The sequence below is a fragment of the Pteropus vampyrus genome, unplaced genomic scaffold (genome assembly GCF_000151845.1).
Source record: "Pteropus vampyrus isolate Shadow unplaced genomic scaffold, Pvam_2.0 Scaffold15, whole genome shotgun sequence".
Lineage (NCBI taxonomy): Eukaryota > Metazoa > Chordata > Mammalia > Chiroptera > Pteropodidae > Pteropus > Pteropus vampyrus.
In genome coordinates, this window is record NW_011888796.1 from 13,741,275 (window position 1) to 13,759,822 (window position 18,548).

The 18,548-nt window shown below is 34.7% G+C and overlaps 1 protein-coding gene and 1 pseudogene across 1 annotated transcript in view; both read right to left on the minus strand.

Annotated features, from left to right (window-relative positions):
* Positions 1-5,644: 5,644 nt before the first annotated feature.
* Positions 5,645-18,548, minus strand: part of TMX1 (thioredoxin related transmembrane protein 1) — a 14,713-nt gene continuing 1,809 nt past the window's right edge. The window contains exons 2-8 of the mRNA XM_011385553.2: positions 15,920-16,035; positions 14,569-14,614; positions 12,581-12,709; positions 10,550-10,595; positions 10,347-10,448; positions 10,183-10,249; positions 5,645-7,330 (exon numbers count right to left, since the gene is read on the minus strand). Of these exons, the coding sequence (XP_011383855.1) occupies positions 7,152-7,330; positions 10,183-10,249; positions 10,347-10,448; positions 10,550-10,595; positions 12,581-12,709; positions 14,569-14,614; positions 15,920-16,035 (685 nt within the window). The 3' untranslated portion in view covers positions 5,645-7,151. The remainder of the gene's footprint in view (positions 7,331-10,182; positions 10,250-10,346; positions 10,449-10,549; positions 10,596-12,580; positions 12,710-14,568; positions 14,615-15,919; positions 16,036-18,548) is intronic.
* Positions 15,692-15,804, minus strand: LOC111735932 (annotated as a pseudogene).

An 18,548-nucleotide genomic window follows, 5' to 3' on the forward strand; every position in this document is an offset into this window, starting at 1 on the left:
GCAGCAAGGCAAGGTGGGGTGCAGGGGAAGGGATGGTGGAAACCCAAGCTAAGAAAAAGATACAGCCTTGCCCTGAAGTACAATTTCCAGACACAAATATAAATAGATCTGTGGGAGTATATTACTAAGTACATAAAACAGTCATGAAGATGTTCGCAAATGAGAACAATCTCTTCCAGACAGAGGTAGATTGTGCAGTGATCCCTGAAGGAGTAATAACTCTTTAAGAGTGTTAGAATAAGCAGAGGGCATTCCACGTCCACGGATAGACAACTCCGGAGGCAAATCGAGGGGTTTTCTTTTTGCCACATGGAAAATAATACTCTCAATGATAATACTATCAAATAATATTGTCAAAATAATATCGTTAATATTTCAGGCTTGTTCATATAAAATATCAACTTTTCTTTAAGGGAGAGATTTCTTTTGTGGAATACCAGACATGAAATATTTGGTTTATTCACGCAAGGATCAAAAAAGCAGAGGAGTCTAAGAGAAAAAGAATAGAGCAAAATTTCTAATTTGTTAATAAAAATAAATTCAGCCCTACTGATAAATATAATTTTTAACAAAACAGCTACCTAACCATTTTTGCCAATCACAGTCAAATTATATTTGACGCACAAAACTTTAGTTGCTCTTTTCTCCCCATATTGTCTTTTCTTTCTGGTAATATTTGTTCATTTTATTTAAAAGATATATTAGCTACTTTCTTTAAGAAGAAAAAATAGGAACTGAGAATCAAGACTTATGGTTAGCCAGTGCCCAAGTTCCCTGTCGGTCTGAAAAGTCTGCTGGAAAAAGAGGTAACTACGAAGAATAGTGTGTCTTAAAACCTGGCCTTTGAGAAATCTGGTAAGGTTTTGGAAGATTTGCAAAAGAGCTATTCCTGGAATGAATGATCCCTACCAGATGTGCTGAATACATATGCAAAGGATTTTAGTGTAAATGAAAATAATAAAAAATGTATGACTGAGAGACAACTCTTATCACCTCCACATTCAGCATACCTGATGAGGATGACTTTTAAGTTTCTAAATCCCAATCCCATTAAAACAAATTTTCCTCAATATGTCAAATAATGTTGCTTTCATTTACCTTTTTCAGTTTCTCAATGAGATGCAAACTTTAAGGAAATTTAGCCATCCCATACAGTTATACAGTTTGTGCATTGCACAAATGTATGTGGCTAAAGGGGATATGACGGTTGAGGAAGGTATGCCCCAGGAAAATGTGTTAATATACATATATATGCAAAATGTTCATACTTTATGAAGCCCAGAACTTACAAGTTCAGAACCCTCTGATCAATTAATTTATATCCAAATAAATGAGGTTTGCATTATACCATACTGATTAAGAATTTGTTGCTGAGTCAATTCTACCCCAAGCATAAAACTAATTACGAATGTGCCTTTTTCAAGGTAAAAGAAAATTTATCTCTACCTAGGTAATTAACTATTTTGCCCTCTGCTAAGAAACATAAGCTTTTTTTTACCTAAATAAGATCTTAAGACAATAACTCTCAAGTATTTTCTCTGTAATTTCTCTTCTGTCCCATGAAAAGGTCACCGTCTGGCCTTTATAAATTGAATAAAGAATTAACATTATGAAAAGCACGACCAGAAATAAAAGTCTCAACATTTATAACTGTGATATCTACTTTATATCATTTTAAAGTGTCACTAAAATGAGTGGAATTTATCAAATGAAGCTATCAGTTATAATAGCTTAACTTAGTGAACTGAGGAACATACCCTTAGATACAATCACCTGCCAAACCCAACTACTTAATAAGAAATATTTGACAAAAGGGAGGAACAAAAGCATCACGCTTAATTTTAGGACACAGCTACAAATTTAAACTATATTCTGACTTTGTGACATCATCGCCCCTATGCCTCAGTATAAAGTCCCAATGTAACAGTTAAATGATTTTCTCAAAACACTACTAAAGTAATGGTAGAGATTTTTAAGTGTAAACCCACAATGCCAAAAAGAACAGGAGAGTACCTCTGTCTCAGGAGTGAATAACTTGAGAAACACTCCTGGAAAGATGCCTAAAAGCTCTAGATAAAATGTTTTTTAAGTCATTTTAAATTCATGGCTGGGCATTTAAGAAGAAACTCTCTCTCCATAGGCCAAAAATGAACCAAAAACTTTAATCCGGTGGGACAGCTAAATCCAAGAGCTAACAGCTACCACGAGAGCTTGTGCTGACCTCTGGGAGATAGCATTGTTGCTTTTCAGTCTTTACACAAACAGGGGCACTGGAGAAAAAACCTAGGACCTAGGGTGATAAGTCAGATGAAAACAGACCTGCCAATAACTCCCTCAGAGACAGACGAACCCTGAAAGAAATGTGCCTGCTTTCCATTAGCTTTGGAAAAAGGGAAGTTTCCTCTGGGAGTTCCTTTCACAAGCTGGTGCTGCACACGAAGACAAAATCTGTACTGTCCTTGAGTGTGAAAAACTCCGTGAGAATTTAGTTTAAAACACTCCCAAGTGACTGGCAGAAATAAATGCAAATACTAGAGGCACCCCAACCTGGGGAATTCATCTCTCTCCAGTGACGGGGGCACCAGTTTTCCTGGGACTCTTTTTGAAGATGTTTGTAAAACCATACCACTTTCTTAGAAAGTCTGCTATCCATACTGCCCTCAATTTCCAGGAAAAGTAGAAAGAACAAATGGAATTCTGAAACTCAGTTTAGCAGAGCTTTCAGAGATTCTCAAAGCTCTGTGGCCTAAGATATTCTCATTGGCTTTAATGACTCTTGTGAGGTTCAACAACTCTGGCCATGTGAGTACGTAACAGGCCTGTCCAGGCATCTAGGAATGTTACATCTGATTCTAGGCTCCACATGCTACTAGCAAGAAGACATGACCAAATAGTGCAAGGGGCTCTCGTGATACACCCAGTTTTATCAACGGGTATGAACCTGTTGATAAAACTGGGTGTATCACGAGAGCCCCTTTCCTCAAAATCTCCCTAAACTACGCACGACCTAAAACCCAAAGACTTGGTCTTCTGGAAGAGATCATTTACTCACAAACTGGTTAAAGCACACAACCAAACGAACTCTTGGGATTATACACATTTTCCTTTGGAAGAAACTATCCAGTCTCTTTGGACCTATTTCCTTGTAATGAAATCAGGTGATTTTCTGGGTAAATGGACTCAATCATTTTATTAGGTGACTTTTTAGATGGCAAACAACACAAGGATAGCTAGAAATCGAAAACCCTCTATTATGTCATATCTATAAAAAGACTACTGTTTCCAGCGACATTGATACCTGGGACCTTTTGTGGGAGCAAGCCTGGGCACCTGAACTTTCACAGAGAAAGAGCTTGGAAGAGAACTAGAGAATAGATGGTGTACATCTGCAAGCTATCTTACTTTATCCAATTTTACAGGTAAAACACACTTTTTTTTCACTATAGATCTGCCTAATTGTTTTTATACTTAAAATTTCACCACCTGAAACAAGACTACTCTTCATAAGTGGTCCCAAATCATTAAAAAAAAAAAGTCTACTTGACGTCATAGGGGCACTTTGTCCAAAAACAGATGACTGGCCACTAATGACAAGATTTATAACACAAAATTGGACTGTAACACTATTAGATCTGTAACACAAAGTCTATTAGCTATTACCTGCAACCCAGACAGGGAGTCGTTACCTTGGTTAATGGATACCTGCTCTCAGGATAGTATGACACCATCCAACTACCATTTTGACTCATCAGTTTCTTAGAAAAAGAGATTGGATAACTTAATTTAAAAAAAAAAGATGGGCCTTGATTTGAGAACTGAACCCCTAACCACTCATAAAGAATTCTGGATTGCTTTCTTTCCTCCTCTACTCTTTACTTCACAAGAGGCCTAGAGGTAGGGAGACATCTTACATGCTATCATTCAGAGAAAAGCAGGAGAGCTGGGCAGTCATGGCTACAGAACTCATCTGAGAGGTTCAGGAAATTTAACAGAATAAGAGCCAGGCTAAAATACTGTTATCATCATTTGTAATTAAATGAGCCAAATTAAAATTAAAAGGGAAGAATTATTTTAGATTTGTTCAAGTATATAATTTGACCCTACTATTTATAAACTATCAAACTTTCCATTTAAATTTACTGTCTTTCTAGTTTTAACGGTTTAAAAATAAAAGCAACAATTACTAGATATTCAATACCAACATATCTAAATCTGGAAATAAAACATTCAATTTCAATTTTTACTTTTAAAATTATACAATTATTCAGTAGTCAGCAGGACCACTCATTCAAATTCCATCTCAAATCAATTTTCTTCTAATTTGTCAATCATACCTCCATAAAGCTGGAAAAAAATTAAATAATTTACTGAAATTCTACCCTAAACTATAAATCGGAGTTAAATTGTTCACTCAAAAATGGTAATTTCATCATAACTACATCTAGAACTCTGCCTTTTATGCACTGGGCTGAATAAAACAACTGACTTGAGAGAAAATTGTTTTCAAAAGCATCACTTACTGTAATAATCCTGATTCTTTATGTAGTACCCAAGATCACAAGACTACAAATACTAAATACTGATATTTCTGAAATGTTTGTTGCAATATTTTGCTAAGAGTGAAATTTTAAGAATTAAAATTTACATTGTAATTTAACATATAGATGGCAGAATTTTCAGTATTAATACTGAAAAAAATCACAAGATTTGAAATCAGAACTAGATTCTTATTGTACCTATTTCTGCCATAGCTCCCTGAGCCTGTTCACCTGAAATATGCATAATGCTTACCTATCGTACATGGTAGTTAGAACTAAACGAATTATTACGGTAAAACTCAAAATAACTCTAATTGGTACTCAATGAACAGTAGCTATTATTATATACGCAGGAATCATCATTAAAACTTTTGATAGGCTTTCTAAGTATTTACACAGTATATGCTAAAACACTGCATTCTCCATTGGAGTGATCAGATTTTACAAAACTTCCACAGTAGAGCTGAATGATTATTGAGTGACTGGGTGATTCCTAAGTGATCTGTAGTTAATCTGCCATGTTGAGCCCTCTCAAGCCAATAACAGAAATAAAAGGTCTGTTAAAGGTAAAATGATCCCATAGTTTCTATGAGTCTCTGACGTGATAGAAGATTGGTTATTCAGATGTCTACAGTGACAATCCTGAAGAACTACAAGATTATCTGTTTTCTGAAATATCAAGTCTCTACCTGTTCGACTGAAGATTGGTTATTCAGATGTCTATAGTGACAATCCTGAAGAACTACAAGATTATCTGTTTTCTGAAATATCAATTCTCTACCTGTTCGACCTACTTTTAATTTTCTGTATATGTATTTTCTGATTACTTAAAAACTTGAAATTTATGTCATGTATACTAGAACACTAGAAAATAGAATGCTTGATTAATGAGCCCTAATTTTCCGCTATCATCTCAAATAACAGAAAAAGGTGTGTGACCCTAGCCTTTTGATTACATGTATAAAGTATATATACTTTTCAAACAATGTTAAATACAAGATAAGCATTTCTAAATATGCAACTAGAAATCACACTTGTCTTCATCTTTAGTGAAGTGCTTAGATGTTTATTTTGTACTTAAAATATTTTTCTAAAGAATCCCCAAATCACTACACATCCAAACTCTTTAATGGTAGAATATTTAATAGACTAAAGGAGAGGCATTTAAAGAAAACTGTTGTACATTTTGAAACTGTAGGTCTAATGAATTCACACACAGCAAGAGAATCTAGATGAAAGGGGACATTACAGAAATTGTCTATTACATAATGGACAGGTGGTTTGTGGTTATTTTCCCCTTCTTGTAGCTCATACAGTTCTCTATTGCCACCCCACACCCACCCTCTTTGCTGTAAGGTAAAAAATGTGTTCTAGTTCTTCGAAGAGTAAAAATATATTAACTGTCCCATCCTGCTGATTCCCACCTGTGAAATACACAATAAAAGTAGAGAATAGAAAGTCTGTCTTCTCAAAAACATAAAAATGTTATGCTTTTAATACACCGAGTATACACCGACTTTGTAAAATCAATTAAGAACTTTCTGTATGTGAAGGCAAAGGTACACTGAAAACATACACTATAAAAGATGCTTTTTCCTGAGTAGAACACTAACTTTATATCAGATTAAGCTTCTGTGAATTTTCAAAATGTAAAATACCTAGGCTTTTCCAAATAAAACAAAAATCAGGAATACTCGCCTTCACATCCAAAAACAAAGAAACAAAAAGTCCAAGTATATGTTCAACAAGAACAATATAAAATCTAAAGAGTGGCCAAAATTTTAAATCAGTAGACAGCTCATCAATTTTAAGGATCCCTCAGTAAACTTCAGTTAAAAAACAACAAAAAAAGTACTATTTATTAAAACATGAAAAATATTTCCAGGATATTATTCAACTTGAAAAATGAAAAATGTAACCCATGGTAAGTAAGAAAAATACAAATCATACACTGAACAAAGGAACAAAAAAAGGTAACCAACCTTTACAGGAATCAAGACAACACCATGGATTTACAAAAACTTCCTACATCAGTAGCATATCCTATATTATCGTGTGTAGAAAACTGTAATTAAAATAAGGTAGTTTTTATTAGTTGCATAATCTAAAAAATACGAGGAAATTTTGGACTATATCCCTAAAAGAACCATAGTTGTTATTGAAATACACATTTCTTGAGACAATGGGCAAAGTTCCCATTTATGGGAAATATGTTCTTTTTTTCACACAGTGAAACTGAGAAAAATTTTATCAAATGAGAAATCTGTTTTCTCTATAAAGTAATTGCCTTAAATACCTCAATAATGCAATACTTGGGAAATGTAGTTTTTCAACTCAGACTTGAAAAACGTTATTATTAAACAAACATAAACTAATCTTATTGCTCCGCACCAGATTGTTCAAAAATTAAAGAATTGTTTAAACCACCATACTGTTATTAATCCTATTTCAAACTTATTTACAGAGCACTACTTTTATTATTCAAAGGTAGACCATTCACTCTAATGACAACCTAGACTGAATCTTGCAATGTACAAGTGACAATTCACTTCAAACCAAAATAAATGATCGATCTTCTTTTTTTGTCAAAATCATATTAAGATTTTTATAAAATTAGAATTTATCTGTGGCCAATGAAGGACCCACAGAACGTTGTCTTATAGCATTCTGTGAAAAGTCTTTGTTTGTTCCTTCTTTATTTTCAGCTTCCTCTTCTGAAACATCTTCTTCATCAGCCTCTTGTTCCTCCTCCACTTTTTTCAAAGGTTGAGAAGATTCTGGAAATAATTTTTCTTAAAGATAAAGACCAAAAATATATTTTTGTGATGTATTATATTTCTATTAGTATAAAATCAAGACACAATTCATATGCCCATAGATTGCTTTGGCATTTATTTATTAATCATATGTTTTGATTTCCAAAAGGAAAAAGTTATCAAGAATAAGTAATACTGTAAAAATAACAGTTTCCAAGATCCATTTTACTTACCGAATTCATTCTAAGTACCTATCTATTTATAAACTGAAGTGAAATTATTGAATTAAAATGCTATGAATATGGATGTTGCAAGAAAATGTTGCATTAAATATAACATATTAATTTACTCTTAAATCTTTCAGTTAATAAGCATAATGAAACAAACTTCCATACTACCCTAGTTTTAGTTCATAGATGAACAGGAATCAAACTTTTATATTAGAAAATTATATTCCTATCCACTGTTTTTTTAAGTGCTTTCATAAAAGTGTTCCCTCTTCCCCACAGACATAAGGTATGATTACAAATAATAAAATGTATAAATCTTAAGTATATAGAGCAATAAATTTTTAAATATGTACACACAAACATATACTCTTTTGTTTTTTATAGGGCCTGTTGATAGTTAGCTTAAACTTCGAATGCACCATGTTAAACTGAGATACAGCGCACAGAATTTGGGCTAGTGAGCTTTACTCTGGTCAGTGATCCCAGAATACCCCTAATCCTAGGCAATCCAGAATGGAGGGGGGAAAATATGGGGTGTGAGGTAAAAAACTATGGGAAGAAATCACCACGTAGTGAAGAGTCTTGTTTGGTCTATCTGGCATCCTTCCTTCTGTTGGGTTAGTAGCCCGTTTCCTATCCCACATCCCATGTGGTTGTAGTGAGCGCCACAGTTTATGGTGGTGGTTCTCCACAAGGGGTGATTCTGCCTGCCAAGGAACACTTGGCAATGTCTGGAAATATTTTTGACTATCGCAACTGAGTGGCAGTGCTACTGGCGACCAGTGGGATGCTGCTGAACATCCAGCAATGAACTAAAGACAGTTCTTCACAATTAAGAATTATCCACCCTAAAAGGTCAATTGCATCAAGGTTGAGAAACCCTGGTATACAATAACTTCCAAAAAGTAAGCCCTTTACGCAAGTGGAGGGCACTAAAACTTTCCCAAAAGATGGATGGGGTTAGGCAGAAGGTATATTTCCTTCTTACTCTGGGATCATGAGCTACCATCATTTTATGCTAAGGACTGCAAAAAGCCAAAAATGGAGCAAGCAAAGGCAAGGACATAACATCTTAACCTTTGAGCCCTAGGATCCAATCAACTCTGTCCTCAGATTTCCTTGCTACATGAACTAATAAAATCCTATATTTTGCTAAAAGCTACTGAGTTGGGTGTTTCTCTAGCAACACGAAATCTAAGCCAAATACACACATACTGGAAAACAACTCAAATCATGTGGCCTGCTATTAGAAGGAGTAACACCTCATTAAAGTATGGAATTATATCTATCAGTTGTGTCACAGATTACTTAAAAGACAAATTTGTTACAGCTAAGGTTTTTGAAGTGAAATAAATATAAAATGTACATTCCCCAAATTTTAAATTCTCTTTTAAGTAATCTGTGCTTACATTTTTTTCCTATAGGTCAGTGGCCCTTGGTGGATAAAATGAGTCCCTCCCTATACATGTCATTTTTAGTATCGATATAACTACCTAAGAAATGAAAATCTATCAGTTATTGATGAATAAGGCATACTGTAAATGCAATCTCCACTGATTTCATTTCAGGAGTTCTGACCTCAATAAATCCCAAGTCTTAAAAGGCAGCATAAAGGAAATATCAAGCCAAGAGTCTGATTTAGGTTCTACTCTCAGCTCTGTCATTTCTGTGTGACCTCGGAAAATAGTTCCTCTCTCTGAGCCTTAGTTTCCTCAACCACAAAAATAGGAAGACTATGAATTTTACGCAGTCTACTTTAGAGTGACTGAAAAGCAAATGGGTGACAAAAAGTGAAAGTTCTTCACAAACAGCAAATAGGAGGGTTTCTATAGCAATATAATTTTGAAGACTGAAAATAAATGATTGGTAGGTAATTATACTAAGGTAGACAATAGTATTTCTAATTATATAAACTTATAGTACAGTATCAATGTCAATCCTAAACCAACTACAGGAATTGCTTTTGCCAAAATCCTACCAGAAAAACTTAAACTTGAATAGCATAGGAAAAAAAATCTTCAAACGTGATCACTATACTAATGAATGACTTCAAGAGTGGAACATATTCAACTTTTTTTGACTCAAGTATATTCAAATGGATCCAAATATCATGGAATTTTCAAATAAACTGATGTCAGATCAATGTTATTAAATATCCACAAGTTATATGCAATGTTAAAATCTCCACATTATAAGTCAAAAAAATAACTATGTTCCAACATCCACTGGGCTGTCATTCTTACATAAAATATACATCCTCCTCCCTCTTCTGATATAAACCACCACTCCATATTTAGAAACCTAAGCTAAAAGGGGGGATTAAGAAGTATAAATTAGCAGTTATAAAAAGTCACAGAAATACAGAGTATAGCATAGGGAATATAGTCGATAACACTGTAATAACTATGTATGCTGTCAGATGGGTTCTAGACTTATTGGAGTGATCACTTCATAAGTTACATAAATGTCTGTTGCACAACTGAAAATAATATAATAGTGAATGTCAACAGAAATTTAAGGAAAGAGGGAAGGAAGGAAGGAAGGAAGGAAGGAGGGAGGGAGGGAGGGAGGAAGGAAGGAAGGAAAGAAGGAAAGGAAGGAAGGAAGGAAGGAAAGAAAAATATAATAAAATAAAATAAAAAATAAAAATATACTCACTGGAAGGGTAGGGCTGTGGTCTGCGCCTTTTTGAAGGGCAAAGACAATCTGCCACAAATATCATACACTGAAAAAATAAACACAAGAAACGTGAATGATAAAGCTAGTGCAATTATATAAAATGATCAATTTTCTACCTAGAACTTTGAAACTAAAGTACTTACGAGTCCTAATAATAGTCCTGAAAGCAGAGTTGCTAAAGCAAAAACTGTATATGATCCCCATACCGGTAATCCAAGGTCTTCAATAAAATAGTTATGGCAAGTCTAAAATCAAAAAACATAATAACAATAAACTAAAAATCTGGTCATTTAAAAAAGTAACAGTGTCGAAATGTTTAAAACAGAAATAAAATTTTAGCCCATACCCTGATCCACATAGATAGCTGAAAGAGTGCTGACATACTGCTCATCCTAAAATAAGAGATATGAATGAAAAACGGAGTAAGATACACAGTTCTGAAGTAGAATATATAAGCGTATAGCCTTATCTTCTATTTTTAACTCTGTAACTTCCCCAATAGACATGATTTTATTGCTGGTTTTAATCAAGATTAGTGATATAACACTAATTTTATGCCTGTAAATGGAAGACTTGTTAATGAAAAATTAAAGTTTCTGAATTCCTGCCACTATGTGATATCCTCATAAATAAAACACATTTTTTTTTCTTTTTTCCTCTTGCTTTAACATTAACCTTTCACTTTTCATCTGATGATTTCTCCAATATACTCTGAGTAATAGGTTATAAGCTCTGTGGAACCAGCTGGTTAAAGTTAGGCATACTATAAAGCAAATGGCTCTACATCAGCAGAAAAGGGAGCCTGAAGGAAGAACTGGCAGCACTTACTGAGCTGATCCTTCTCAACTAAGAATTACCTCCCACCTGTTCAAATTAAAATTAAACTTATAATAGCATTAATTTGATATAGTTTAATAATATACAAAGTTACACAGGAAATAAATGCCAAATCATCATATAAGTAAAAGTAATAATTTTTTTCACGTAATTAAACCCATCTAGTTTAGATGGGCAGTTAGAAAAAGGCATAACAAGGGTTTGTTGTTGCCCAACTGTTGTTCCTCTAGCGAGAAGTGTTGCCACCAACACATAAAACAATTCCCACGTAAGCCAAACCTCCTATATGTAAGATGACCTAATCCAATTGCCAATCACTGGCTGGGTGAACCTGCTGAGGAGATACTGAGAGTGCCCCTTATTCAGTCCACCAATAAAAAAGGTATGGAATGCTGCCCTGAGGATTCAACGGAGAGTAACAAGCAACCCTCTTCATCCACTGAAAGGGTAACATTCATTTATGAGATGACATTTCAAAAAACAAAATGTCAGTTACATTTTCAGTTCAACATACGAAGGTACTTTAATTACGTTGCTTCTGTTTAAAATGCAAAATGGGAACAGACCTACAGAATTAAAACATAAAGCACTCTGTAGCCTCACTGTCATCTGAACTACTCAGACTCTCATCAATACTAGGTGCCTTTACTGAGTCAGGCCTGGTGGTTCAGTGGGGGAATTCTAGCAGCAAAAGGACAAATCAAATCAAGAGATTTTCACAGGAAGAGAGGTCTAAGGGAATGGCAGAAAACATAAACTTCTATTTCAAAATAATGATTAGGGCTAATCTTTCTCCCACTCCCGAAATTCAGAGCATTTTTATCTCTTATACCGTTGCTGTCCCAACTCCCCCTCCTCCAAGGGCAAGTGTGCTGAGAGAACAGGAAGACAGCTTAGCTACATCAGAGTAAGTCCGTGGTGACCTCAGCAAAACTCAGTATTTTGGAGGTCTCTCAAGTGACCTGGGGGGCCTTGCACCCAAAAAGCTAGCACCAAATGTGTGCTATCTCCAGTCCTTACTGCTCTATAGCAAGCTGCTACCCTCTAGTTATATGTAAAGTTCAGTGGTTAGTCATGCCATTATAGGGTTATTATTCATTTGTACTATTCAAACAAAAAGTTATCAGATAGGTGGAATAATTCAATCACATTACATCAAGAACTAAAATCTAAAGGCAGCATGAGTAGGTACATGTTTGAGACTTCTCACTTAAATATTAAGCTCAAATGATAGCTTTACCCATTGCATTGCTCACATTCTTTGGGGGATTATTTAGTTTTTGATGCTTCAAATGACCATATCTACAAAGCTAAAACATTCGTAAAAACACTTCCAACTTAATTCTAGAGAATGTCTCCTTCTAGTTTAACAAAGATCAAATTATCTGTTTAACTTAAAAGAGAGTTAAACCAAAATTATCACACAGTAAGTCTGAATATACCTTAAGAGTCCAAGAATTAAAACTGAGCATGAACGCTTTATTTACACAAAATTTGTTCCAATTATTTCTGAAATAAAAGAAAAGTGCCTCATACTTACAGAATAGAACCTGGACCAAACCATGATGAAACAGGTTCAATATTCTTCCACTCTTTTTCACTTATAAAGTTTATGAAGTCCTTCTTAGTTCTTGGGCCCTGATAGCGCCTAAATTCACCATCTTTACAACTGAAGAGGATCAGAACGAAATATTAACTAGCACCAAATAAACAAATTTTGTATTTGTTTTGCTATTTCTTTAACCTCATTTTACAATCAATCTTAATATTCAAAACCATCAACAATACACAAGTAGCTATTACACTAATTATCTACTCACAACCTCTTAGCCCTAAATTAAACAATGAGGTTATATTTTTAAATAATCATAATCCTTAAGACCATTGGTGCTTTTCCAAATAATAAAACTATGAAAAATAACAAGTAGTTGTATGTCAATTATATCTCAGTAAAACTGGGGGAAGGGGGAACAAGAAGTAGATATATCTAAGAAAATCACTTTTATGTCTTGTGTGTAATATATATATTACATGAAAAGTTGTTACAATAGTGTCTGGCATTTATTATTAGCTATAGTTAAACTATAGGTTAAAAATTCAAGGCAATTTGCTGGTATTTTCAGTCATAACCACATCATCTCAGCCATCATACCTTAAAGCACTGGAGGCGTCAGGTCGAGTGTTTCCCTTCCTCCCATTTCAGTGATTCTATTTTATAGTCTGCTGTGCATACTGCCTGCTATCACCTCACCCTTTGCATTCCCAACATATGGAGTTCTGTCATAGGGTCATAAAGGCTCTACCTGCTCCCACATCTTCACCATTTCTACACTACCTTAAATAATGCTGCCAGTCTAATCCTACTTAATACTTCTATTTTTATCACTTAAGTGAAAAAACTTCCAATAGTTCCTTACTACTTACAGTAGAGTTAAAGGATCCTTTATCCATCCAGAGCCAAAGACCATAAAGAAGACCCCCTACCCAACTCAGAAAAACAATGTTTTGTGGAAAATATAGCATTTGAGCTGTTTTTGAAGGACACATAGGATTTCAACAGGCAGAAGTTAGGGGAATGGGCATGATAACATGACTAAAAGAAATGGGCAGGAAATTCCAGCTAAGCTCAGGGGATGTTGAGAAGTAAAAAGAGGAAGTCTGATTACAGCCACTTAAGAGGCCTGTGGAGAAAAGGACTGAGTGAAAAGGGAGAGAAGCACTTATGGAGACAAGAGACTAGACATTTAAACAGATACAAAGGGAGCAAGGGAGAATAATGATATAGGGAAACAGATACAAATGTGAAAAAGAAGATGACAAAGAAAAGTGAAATATAGACACAAAAAATTGCCAACATGTTTTCATAACTTTCAATGACAGCAGTACCTCCTGGCATTCGACCTACTAAACTAGATGAACATTAACGTATAGGGCAGGTACAGAGTCGAGATTGCCTATCCCCAGTTTAGAAGATAGAGTCAAACTAAAAGACTTAATACTGAAGACTACATAAACTTTTCATTCTGACTTAATGGCTCAACCATTTCAGGTTGAACTATACAGCACTTCCTTAGCTAATTTTTGAACGTACCATGTTCCTATTTATCACTCTTTATGAGATAGCCCTCAGGATGGAATGTTTATGCTGCACTTTTGAAAATTCTACCTCCAAGGTTGCATATAAACCCCATATTCTCCAGGAACCACTCCAACCCAGTGATTTTTCCCTTACCAAACTTCCTATAGGACTTACCACAACTGTGGGCTCAAAAACATTTACCGTGCTGAATAGTATCAAACCATTTCAAGTGAACATAACCTTCTAAAACTTACAAATCTTTGAGACCAAGGACTGTTTCATACATCATTCATCTATCTAAAGGCATCTAGGATAGCATGACTAAATAAGCTTTCTAATATACTTACTGACTATAATGCTCTTTAAACATGATCCAGTCCGTTGACCTACTATTCTAACTCAACTATGATGCACTCTTCTCTATAACTAAAGAATCTTCAAATACTTACTGATAAATAGTAGGAAGAGCAGTTATGATAAATCGTCCACTCAGTCCTACAAATGATAAAGAAATATTAAAAATAAACATAAGAAAGAACACACAGGAGATTTTATATGGGCCAATCGCTTACTACTTAAAAGTTGATTCAGAATTTAAATATTAATAGGAAAAAACATGAAATTATACTAAAAAATAGGTGAACTTTGTTAACATAAACAATAAAAAATCCCAATTATGTACTTAAAGCAATGTAAAAAAAAAATTCTGTACATTATCTCACTTAAAAAGGGAATGTATTTATAAAACACTTCATCAATTATACCACTATGATAAGACTACTGGTGATGACTCATGGGACAGCACAATATAACAGTAATCTTAAAAAAATCTAAAATCAAATCAAATTATATTTGATATTCAGAAAACAAAAGCTAAGTTTAATGTGTTAAAAATGAAAAATATTATGAATCTCATAAGATAGGTTATAACCATAGCAGCTAACATTACTATTAAACATGTGTTAAATACTAATATAACTGAGGATTAATCTCTCTATGCTTGTTTCCTTATCTGTAAAATGGGAATATTACCTATCTCACAAGGTTGTGTAAGGATTACATAATAAATGCAAAACACTTGGAGCAGTATCTTTAATAGGTAAATACCCAATATTAGTTATTATTACCATTTGGAATAGGGGCAGAGTCAAGAACCCAGGTATCTTGATCAAGAACAGGTAAGATGAGGCTGGACTAAGAAAGGAGCATCCTTAAGGGCAGGGCCTGCCACTTGTCCAGGGGGCCCAGTGAGAAGTGTAGTTGACCCCATGAGCATGCATGCTTTGCAATTAAGAGTCCATGTCCTCAAATCACAGGTATTAAATTTGGGACCCAACTGGAGATATTCAAACCACTTGTCAGGGAATGTGACCTTGAGCCTACAAAAAACCTCAACCACAAGCCCTTTATTCCGAAGCTTAGTAAGAATGTAAATGATGGCTTGGCTAAAGTACACCTGGACCACAGACAGTGTTCTAGGACTTCTCAAAGGCCTTACCTGCTAGTCTGGGGCCTGGGATACAAAGCAAAAAGGGATCAGAGGCAGTTATGTGGGGAAGAATGGGGGGAGAAGGATGTCTCCATGATCCCTTACTGCATACACAATCAAGGAATCTGCTTTTTGCTGCCACTGCACACTGAGCCCCGCATCAGGGAGATAGGTGAATCATCTTAACTAGCTACAGACAGTTGTTTTCAAAACCCAATGAAAGGCAGAGTTAAGACCATGTTATGTAGAAAACAGAATAAACATATCAACCCAATCTGCAAAGGAACAAAACTAATCACAATTTACAGTACCTGGCTGCTCTGTAACATCTACTTTTGCGACATTAACCTCAAGATCCTCTCCCCATTCAGCAAAACTTTCCCACTCTGGTTGAAGATTCTGACAAGCAGGACACCACGGAGCATAACTAAGAAATACAGTTAAAAAAAAGAAAAAGTTAAGCACTCTAACCAAAAATTCTAAAATGTGTAATCTGTGGAGAAATTTTATACTAACAACAAGATAGCAAAGTAGTTAACTTTGTGAAGATGAAAAAGTTTTAAGTGTGGGCCTAACACTGGCAAATCAAGAATAACTGACGATGCTAATCACATAAAAGTAATTCAGAGAATAACTTCTTAAAACACAAAGACTTTTCACATGCAAAACAGCTTTTTAAAAAACCTTTGGATTTCTCTATTAAAATGTGGCCACAAGAAAGCTCAACGTCAAATTTGGAGTTCATCAGTTCTAATAATTTTACACTGCAACAGTCACAAATGCAAGACACTATTATGAGAAAAATAGGAACCACCCAAGGCTGTAGCTGTAATAAGGAAACCTGCACTCTATCTTAAGCAGGGAGCCACTACTTAGCACAACTGCCATAGGGGATTGCTGGCCCAGTATGGCAGGCTATTCTCATATAAAAGAAGCTAAAATATCTGCATTTTTATATAAAAATGTTACCTCGAAACTTAAGCCATTCACACAAATATAAGGCAGGCCAAACAAAATTATTTTGGCCAGCCCTTGGTCAGTCTGTTTCTAAGACCTCAGGTTTACAAATCTATGGTCAATATATTAGCATTTTAATTACTCTTCTAGTATTCAGCATTTTTAAAGGCCCTGACTTTTCCCTAGGATTTAATTTTTCCAATTTATTGTATATTATCTTATAATTTACCTCGGTTTTTTAATGGAACCAGGAATAAAGCTTCTATCTGTTGAACATAATAGTGCAGTTTTGTACTCCATTGTATACAAAACTTGACTTATTTTATTGAAAATAAAACTCCTAAAAGTTAATACGCATTGTGGAAGATTAGTACCATACATTAAAGCCAAAGTTCATAACAATTATTACAATGAAAATATCTCTGTAACAAAACTTCTGATCAAGATGAATTTAATGTGACTTGTAATAAATAAATATAATTCAGACTACCAACTATATCACTTTTTCATGTTCCTTTTATTTCTTAAGTGCTTTTTAAAGACGGCTTCAATATCAGTATGCTACAGGAAAAAAATTATCAAAAAAAATTACTATCGTATACTGTAATTTCACAGATGCTCTAATTCAAATCTCCTTTAGTAATATTTGACTTTTGTATATTAATTCATAATCACTGCTGCTTAACACATTATTTACGAAACTACGTGTTTTATGGGCACAATCTAAAACAAGTTACTCATGACAATGAAAATCAAATGCTGTCACTTATTTCCTCTCCTAGCTTCAATGGTGCCTGAAAATTCATTTCACCAAGTTACAGATTATATGCATACTATAACCATTTTCCCCATTTTATACTCTATATAAGTGTTCTACGCCTTTTTGGATTTCATGACTCAAGAGTTACTGATTTGGTCTGGATTTTCCCTTAATGATGTCCACCTCCACCCACCTCCTGAATTCGCCACCCAACAATCCAGGAAAACACTCACTGGAACCTTGTTAAAGAAAGGGGGAAGGGGGCGGTGTTCTAATGAGTACTGCATGCCTACTGTTAGGCTCTGGAAATTGAAGGAAAGCAATACAGCAATAACTGGACAGGTTAATTAAGTCTTTAGGTATCTCTCATGTATAAAATGTGGGGAAAATACCTATCTCGCCGAATTTGAAGAGAATTAAATATAATAATGTAGGTATAATGCTTAGCAGAGTTTCGTACACAGTTAACACTCAATGTTTCTTTTTACGAATATCACTAATACCTCTAGTATCAATACTAACACTACCACTACCAATTTAGCAACTAAAGCAAAGGCAGATAGTTTATTTTCCACCGATGCAGAAGGGATCTTATTATAACGAAACCACATGATTGTCTTCGATGAGTTTATAATCACGCTCATACACTAATTTAGAGGACATTAAGAGTCACGGCCCAGGACATTCAGTACTTTGCAAAAACACACACGTAAAGGAAAAATAAGATGCAGAGAAAGAGAAAAGCGATGAAAAAAAAAATTATAAAGGGAACGAAAATTTTTAAATAACCTAACTTGAATTTACTTTGCATTTAAAATAAAAATACACCTAATCCATAAAATAAAATTTAAAACAGAGAGTCCCAAATTCCAACACTATAAACGGACTAACTTTTAGGGATAAGAAATGAGACAAAAGAAGAAAGGTTCTGTTTAAATTTCTCTTTTGTAAAGTTTGGTGAAAATAAGTTTACAAGTCTGTGAAGACCATTCTAAAATAACTGTATAGGAATTAGTCACATCAACCACCCCACTCCCAAACCATGAATTAAAATTGAGAGAACCGGAACGCAATCTCGTAGGCGCACCACGGCCCTAGAAGCGAAAGCAGAGTGCACACTTTAGAAGCAACTTAACATTCTCTGATAAGAAACGAGGAGATGGGACTAAGCCGGCGGCTGGTCCACGGAGTTTGGGGATCTGGAGGAGTCGGGGGCACCTGCT